General features: G+C 68.4%; 1 protein-coding gene across 1 annotated transcript; it reads right to left on the bottom strand.

Moving 5' to 3' along the window:
* Positions 1–129: 129 nt before the first annotated feature.
* Positions 130–5,775, bottom strand: RSPO4 (R-spondin 4). The gene is made up of 5 exons (XM_086760845.1): positions 5,682–5,775; positions 3,195–3,383; positions 2,818–2,961; positions 2,547–2,732; positions 130–210 (listed from the first exon to the last, which is right to left on the bottom strand). The coding sequence occupies exons 1-5, from the start codon at positions 5,758–5,760 to the stop codon at positions 137–139; spliced, it is 672 nt and encodes a 223-aa protein (XP_086616971.1). The 5' UTR covers positions 5,761–5,775; the 3' UTR covers positions 130–136.
* Between the last annotated feature and the right edge of the window lie 1,729 nt (positions 5,776–7,504).

Here is a 7,504-nt window from a genome sequence, read left to right as displayed (position 1 = left end):
TTTTTGTGGATGGAATAACTGGGGCGACGTGGCCGGGGCAGCATGGCGGGAACAGGTCGGGGGCTCTCCGTGCCAGCAGCATGGAGAACCCCAGACCCATTCCTGCCACGCTGCCCCGGTTGCCGTGCCCGTGACGCTAGGTACCCGCGTGTGGCTCTGTCTTCGGCTTCTTCTGTCGCTTTTTCCCTTTATTTTTGGGTTCGCTTTTCTCTGGAACAGAAAAAAAGAGGAAAAAAAGGAGGGGTCGCGTACCTGGGCTCCATCCGTGGGATGCGCATCCTGCATCCTGGACCCTCTTCCCAATTTGGGGGATCCCAGAGCCCTCCCCGGGTCACCAAACAGCAGCGGGGGTCTATGGGAGGTCCGGCTGTGGGTGGGAGGACACCCTTGTGGGGTGCATCCATGCGTAGGTGTGAACGATCTCCCTGGGGATGCCCTCTCCGCGCGGATGCTCCGATGGGATGGGGAACCTGGGACGGGGAGTGGGACGGCTGCCCAAAAAAACCCGGCAGCTTCGCCTCCACTTCAACTCCTGCACCCACCGCGCGCTCTCCTGACCCCCGAGCCAGGCGACGCAAGGGGGTCCGGTGCCTACGCAAGGGGCGCGGCGACGGCGAGCGGCCGGCGCCGCGTGCGCCAGCCGATCCTTTCCAGGGGCTCCGGCTCTTTTCCTGCCCAGCTCTGTTTTTCGGCTCTGATCTCCCAGACAGTTGCCACCCACAAAGGAGAGGGCACAGCACGAACGCCAAGCGTCTGGCGAGCGCAGCAGACACAGCAGGCAGATTTACGGCGGCGCGAGGGGTTTTGTGCCCCGGCCAAGCGCCGATGCTTCTCCCTCCCAGCTGCCGGGGGACAGCTCAGAAGTGGTGGCACAAATCCCTCGTCACACGGCTGGGTCCCACTGCCTTCCCCGGCTCGGGGGTGTCTCGGCTGCATCGAGCGAACCCGCCATCCTCCTGCGGCATCTGGATCCCATCACCCAGCGCTTGGCCCGGGACCGAGGGCAGACGTGCGCTGTGCCGCGGCGGGGACGCCGAGCGGCCTGCCCGGGGGCTGCCGGACATGGAGGGGCTGCCCTCTCCTGCCCAGCCGGCAGCGGGGGCTGCTCGCGGGGCACTGACGGGATTTCCCTGCGCCATCTTGGGGCCAAACCTGAGCTGATCCCGGGCAGTGGCCTCCAGAGAGGAGCCCTGCCATTCCCGGAGCCCATCACCGTGGCCTCGGGGCTCCTGGAGCAGGTGCCCAGGCAGAGTGGGGAGGCCAAGCGCTTTTCTGGGGTGCCGTTCCCTTCCCAGTCACCCCATGGGACGGGGCGCCTCTGAAGTGCCCACATTGTGATCCCCGCATGCCAGGCTGGGCGCGAGCACGGCGCTGCAGGACGCCGCGCTCCGGAGCAGCCTGTCCTCCCGCCCCAAAACTTGCCGGATCAACCTGTCACCAGCTCTCCGGGCGCAGAGCCGGCGCAGCCCGGCAGGGAGGGGAACATCCCCAAAATCAGTGCTGCCCGATGCCCCAAAGCTGCGAGTCAGGGCCCGGCGGGGAAGGAAATCAGCTCCTCCGTGCTGTCAGCAGGAAAATACAATTTACGATCAGCGGTGCTGAGATTACGCCGCTCTCCTGGCTCCAAGGGCCGCCGGCCAGCACGTCCCACGGCACGCAGCGAGCTCTGCGCCGCTGGGGCTGGCGGCTCAGATCTCCCCTCAGGCCCTGCGGGTCAGTGTCTCGTGCGACCCCCCTCTGTCGGTTACTACATGGGGATTTATCAGAACAGCTTTGGTCCAGCCGGTCGCGTCCAAAAATGACATCAGCCGCCTCCTGGTTCCCGTCGCCAGCGCGTGCCTGTACGCTCACCGCCCGGCCGGACCCTGTGCCACGTCCGGGTGCTGCGAGGGGTGGCGGGGACCCCCAGCCTGGGGGCCGCAGAGCTGCTGTGGTGGGAGGAGGCAGAGGCAGGGCAAACATCTGGCCAGCTGAGCCACGGAGGAGCCCCTGCCCTGGGGTGTCACCCAACGCCTCGGCCGTGAAAAACCCCCTGGGTGATGCCCTCCAGCTCCGTTAGCACCCTGAGCGTTTTGAGGGCTCGGAGGTTTTTGCAGGGTCTCAACCCTCCTCATGCACAGCTGCGGCGCAGATCGCCCCGGCCGCGCCTTTCCCTTCGCAAGCGTGGTGGGACGACGGCTGGAGCTCGGCAGCCTTGTCCCGCCGCAGCGGCTCGTGCCAGCGCTCATCCTGGCCCGGCGGTGGAAGGGACCGCCGGCTGGTCCCAGGCGGACGCGGGGGCTGCGGGGTGGGAGCAGCCAGCCCGATGCGCTCCCCGCCAGCCCCGCAGCCGGCGCCAGCGCCAGCACCGGGGCTGCTCAGCACATGTGCCTGAGGCGCGGCTTTCTCCAGAACTGCGCCGTCACAGCCATCATCCCCAAAACGCTTGGGCGATGACAGCCGGGCCTGCCGGCCGCCGCCGAACCGCCGCCACCGCCCTCGTCCCGCGGCGTCCTGCGAGGCTGGCTTTGGAGGGGCTGGGGGGCTACGGGCAGCGCGGTGCTCACCTCCCGGGCAGTGCTTCCTCATGCGGCACTTCCTCGTCTCCTGCAACGCAGGGCAGGCGGCCCCCTCCTCGCGCGCGGCCGCAGGCGCCTCGCGGACCCTCGTCTCCACGCCCCACTTGCAGCCGCAGGTCCGGCCCTCGTGGGTGCAGGGGCTCCACTCGCTCCACGGCCCCGGCTCGCACGTCTCTGCGGGGAACAGGGGTGCAGAATGGGGATGGTGACCACGCAGGGACCCCGGGGGACACGGGCACGGGGCGCGGGAGCCGCTTACCTTGGCACTCGCGGGTGCCGGGCTGCGCCGCGGTGCTGGGCGGGCACTGCCGAAAACACTGGCCCTTGTGCAAGAAGAACTTGTCCTTGCACTTCATGCAGAAGTCCCTGCTGAAGCAGCTCTCGCAGCTGGGCGACCTGCACTCTGCCGGGACGGAGGGCTGGTCACGGGCCGGCACGCGGCACCCCTGCCAAACCTGCGGGGTCCGGGCTGTGGCTCTGGGTGGGGGAAAAGGGGACGAAGCCCCCCGGCTCGGTGCCGCCGGGGATGCTGTGGGAGATGCAGCCGTCACCCTTCCCACAGACCTGCAGGGTGGCGAGGGGGCGTGGGGGCACCGGGAGGAGCGGGGAGGGGTCCCGGTTGGCGCGGGGACCTACTTGTGCATCTGTTGACCTCCAGGCCTCGCACGCCGAAGTAGCCGGGGGGGCAGGTGTGGACGCACACCCCGTGCTGGCGGATGCCGTCCCTCCAGATGAGCAGGAAGAGCCGGTGGTGGCAGGCGATGCAGCCGTTCTCCTCCGAGCACAGGACGCAGCCCGTGCAGTTCTCCAGCGGGCCGGCGCTGGCTGCGGGGGCAAACGCCGGAGAGGGGCTGCGGCACGGCTGTGGCACGTGCCGAGGTGTCGGGAAGGGTCCCAGCCCCTCTCCGACCCGCAGGGGTGATGGCACCATCCTGCAGACGCCTCCCTCCGTTCCCCAAATCCCCCTGAGTGTAGAGCACTCGGCTCGGGGGTCACTGCCTCCATCACCCCCAGGTCCAGGGCTGAGGGCTCGCCCCGTGCCCGGCTCTGCCCGAGGGTGCTGCCCCAGCCCTGTCCCCACGCCGGCCGCGCCCGCAGCGTCCTACTGCCAGCTAAACTGCGGCTGGGCCGGCGTGGAGACCTGCTCTGAGAGGGGTGAATGGGTGGGCGCCTGCTAGGTGTCAGGGAGCATTTTGCAGAGATCAAGATCTGCCTGCTCGCTCAAGAGCCTCTGCGCCTCCCTGGCCACCTTCTCTGTGCTCCAGAGGGTGGCCAGCCCCGAGGTGGGCTCTGCTCCCCGGGACAAGGACGAGGTGCCAGTCCCGCCAGCCTGCAGCCCCCACCAGCACCCACGGAGACCCCGTCAACCGCTCCTCCGAGCTGAGCCGGATCCCTGAGCCCAGAGACGCAGCCCAGAGAGATGCTCCCGGCACGGCGGCGTGGTGGGAGCTGGGTACCTGATGCCCAAGCGCCGGGACGACCCGTGCCTGGTGACTTTTTGCACCCCGAGGCTGGCCGGACGTCTCTGTAACGGGCGACCAAGCTCCTGCATGCAGGCGGCCGACGCCTCTCACGTTGGGAAGCGTTTGCTTGGCGCCAGCACCGCGGGCTCCCCAGACCCTTCCTGAGCCAAGGTTCGCGCTGTGCAGCAGTGGCAGTGCCAGCAGTGCCGGCGCTGCGTGCCCGAGGCCCGGGGTCCATCTGCCAGCAGGTCTCAGAGCGCCACGACGGTTTTTTGGTGCGTAGCGAAGGCCTAAGGAGGCGGCCGACCCGCACAGAGCCCCGCGCCTGTGGCTGGGACAGGCAGGGGCTGACGCAGACCCCGGGTCTGAGGGATCTGCCCTGGCGCAGGGTGCTGCCCGGCATGGACACGGGGCTCGGTCCGAGGAGCGATCCCGGGCACTGATCCTGGCTGAGCCCCAGGAGCCGGCAGCAGAAGGGCCCCACGGCTGCGGTGGCCGGGGTAGGGGGGCTGGCGGGACACGGAGGTGGATGCCGGGGCAGCCGGGGGAGATGCTGGCCGACGAAGCCTCGCAGCCCCTGTGCGCTGGTCCCCCGGTGCCAGCCGGTCCCCAGGGCAGCGGTGCCATGCAGCTGTCCCCGCGCTGGCTCGTCCCGGTGCCCGGCTGGGGCGCGGGAGGGTTTGGTGGCGGCGCGGCGCGGCCAGGAGCCTTTGTGGGGCTGCGTCTGCCGGGAGCGCGCTAACGAAGCACCTTGGATCCATTAAGTTGTTATGGTCTCCGTTACATATTTACCAAACGCTGACAACATTTGTGTTCCTGGCTGCAGCTGGAGCGGCTTCCCTGGAGACCCGGGGATTTACGAGCCTCTTTCCCTCCCCTAATTCTTTTTGATGATTTTTTTTTTTTTGTCGCCCTCCCTCCAACCCCCGTCTGGGGCAAGAGAGGTGGGGAGCCCTGCGCAGGCTCCGGGGCTTTGTTCCCATCACCGGTTTTAAAAACAGTCCCGTGGTGCGGAGCCGGGGGAAGGCTCGGCCGGTCGGGTCCCGCTCCTCCGCCTGGTGAACGCCGGGGCTCCGGTGGGAGCAACGGTGGGGAGCTGCCACAGACACCGGGGCACCCAGGTGGGACACCAGCGCGGCATCGCCCTGAGCGTCAGCCCTGGCCCCGCTGCCGGGCGAGGGGACAGGAGCCTGTCCCCAACGGAGGGGTGCGTGTCTCCCGGCACAGGCTGGCATGGGGCAGCGGCCCACCGGCGCCTCTGCCCCGGGAAGGACTCTGAGCATCCTTCCAGGAGGTTTCACTCCTTCTGCACTGAATGCGTTAAGCGGAGAAGGGGAATATCGGAAAACGAGCCTGTTCTGCGCCATCCCTGCTGCCGGGGCAGGGCAGGCGTTGGGCAGGCGATGCCACGGGGCTGGGCATCGCCGTCTCCACGCGCCGCCGAGCCAGCCCCGTGCCGTGCACCGAGTGGGAAGGCGGCCGGTGTCCGACGGGGCCCAAGGGGCCAGGTCGGGAGGATGTTGGCTACCGGCTCAGCCCCGTTTCACACCTCCTGCCCACTCTGCTCGGGCGGCACCGGCGTTGGCAGGGGCTGGCGGCCCCACGTCCCCGAGCCGCCCCGCCGTACCTGAGCGGGACGAGCCGGCCGCGCGCAGCGTACCTTGCTTCTTCCATCGGTTCTGCGTGAGCATTTCCATGGAGCTGATGAGTAACAGCAAGAGGAATATTATCCACAGCATCTGGGCAGGAGTGGTTTCGGGCAGGGAAGAAATCAAATCATCCAAGTGACCGGTGGGCTCGTCTCCCGCCAGAGCCAGCCGAGGGGCGGTGGGAGGACGGCGAGCGGCGGGGGGCTCACACCATCCCACCCCGGCGCTGCCGCGGGGACGCAGCCGCGCTTTGAGGTGGCATCGGCCGGCGAGCGCCGGGGAGGCGAGGGCTGTCAGGCCAGGGGACCACGCATGGTGCCGGGGGAATGCCGGCCGCGCGAGGAGCTCTGCCTTTATAGCGGGTGCCAGCCCCCTCGCCTCACCGCCAGCCCCCCCTTCAAAACAATAATAATAAAAAAAAAAATCCCCCAGCAGCAACAAAGCCTCTCGCAAACAAACTGGCTGGAGTCCCCCGCCGCCGGAGCGCTCCGGCCGCCGCCCCGGCTGGGACCCGTCCCGCTGCCCCGCCGCAGTCCGACTGTCCTGCTGCCATCCCAGCGCGGGGTCAAGGCGAAGCCCCCTGCCATTTGGGGGTGGGGGGGTGGAGCCGGGCGGGTGACGCTGCCTCCCGCCAGCCCCCCCCACCCCGGGGCTCGGCCCCCTGCTCCCGGCCCTGGCAGCCCCAGCAGGGTTGGGGGGGCTGGTGGCAGCACCCCGCGCCGGCCGGGGGCCGCGGTGGGGTCTCCGGCAGCTCCGGCGGCGGCTCCGGGTTTGCCCTGGCCGTCCCAGGATCGCAGCTGGCTCTGATTTTCCGAGCGCCTCGTAATTCACCTCCCTCCGAGCCGCGGGAGCTGCGCTGAGCCCAGCCCAGCGCTGAGCTGAGCTGGGCTGTGCTGTGCTGAGATGAGCCCAGCCAAGCCCAGCCGAGCTGAGCCGAGCCGAGCCGAGCCGAGCCAAGCTGAGTTGGGCTGAGCCAAGCCGAGCTGTGCTGAGCTGAGCCAAGCTGAGCTGGGCTGGGCTGAGCTGAGTCAAGTCGAGCCGAGCTGTGCTGAGCCAAGCCAAGCCGATCCAAGCCAAGCTGAACCTAGCCGAACCGATCCAATCCAAGCCGAGCCAAGCTGTGCTGAGTCGAGCCGAGCCGAGTTGGGCTGAGCCAAGCCGAGCTGTCCCGAGCTGAGCCACACCACGCTAAGCCGAGCCATGCTGAGCCAAGCTCAGTTGAGCATTCCCAGCTCCCACACAGCCGCCCACATCCCTCACCCCATGCAGTGCTCCTCAAAATGCACCCCGGGAGCTCCCACTGTGCCTGGAGAGGGGTGCAGGACAGGAGGGGGAAGGGACTTGGCTGCGAAAGCCTCACTCGCCAGGCACCCGCGGGTGAGCCGCAGGTGCCTCTCGCTCCAGGGAGAGGTTTGGCTTTGGCCCTTGGTGGTCAGCCTTCCACTTGCCCAAGGGAGAGCTTCTGCCTGCTTTGCTCTCGCAGGGTGCACCGGTTTTACTGGGATTTGCTCCGGCAGGCACGTCGGAGGCCAGCCGGAGCGGGCTCATTCCCACCTGGGATGCTCTGGGTCTGAGAGGGACAAATGGGTTGGGGGGGACTGCTGAGCTCCAGCAAACTCATTGCACGGGAGAGGGTCTGTCAGCATCCTGGGGCATCCAGCCGTGCCGGGGAAAGCACAGCAGGGTTACCCTCCTCGCTGTCCACACCGATTTCTCCCTGCGGCTCCCCCTCTCCCCCTCAGCCTCCCAGAGCGTCTCCCCGCTGCTCCCGCCCGGCACCACGGCTGCCATTTCCAGAGAGTTAACAATTCTGACAACAAAGGAGCTTTTTTGG

The sequence above is a fragment of the Chlamydotis macqueenii genome, chromosome 16, assembly GCF_036417535.1.
Source record: "Chlamydotis macqueenii isolate bChlMac1 chromosome 16, bChlMac1.mat, whole genome shotgun sequence".
NCBI classification, from domain to species: domain Eukaryota; kingdom Metazoa; phylum Chordata; class Aves; order Otidiformes; family Otididae; genus Chlamydotis; species Chlamydotis macqueenii.
This window is presented reverse-complemented; position numbering and strand designations above follow the sequence as displayed.

What these genes read in the sequence shown, in the direction of transcription:
- RSPO4 (XM_086760845.1), bottom strand. Translation starts at nt 5,760, where the DNA reads ATGCTGTGGATAATATTCCTCTTGCTGTTACTCATCAGCTCCATGGAA. An exon ending in GGAGGTCAACAGATGCACAA is followed by an intron (nt 2,962 to 3,194) that starts GTAGGTCCCCGC and finishes CCGTCCCGGCAG; the next exon opens with AGTGCAGGTCGCCCAGCTGC. An exon ending in GAGGAAGCACTGCCCGGGAG is followed by an intron (nt 211 to 2,546) that starts GTGAGCACCGCG and finishes TTTCTGTTCCAG; the next exon opens with AGAAAAGCGAACCCAAAAAT.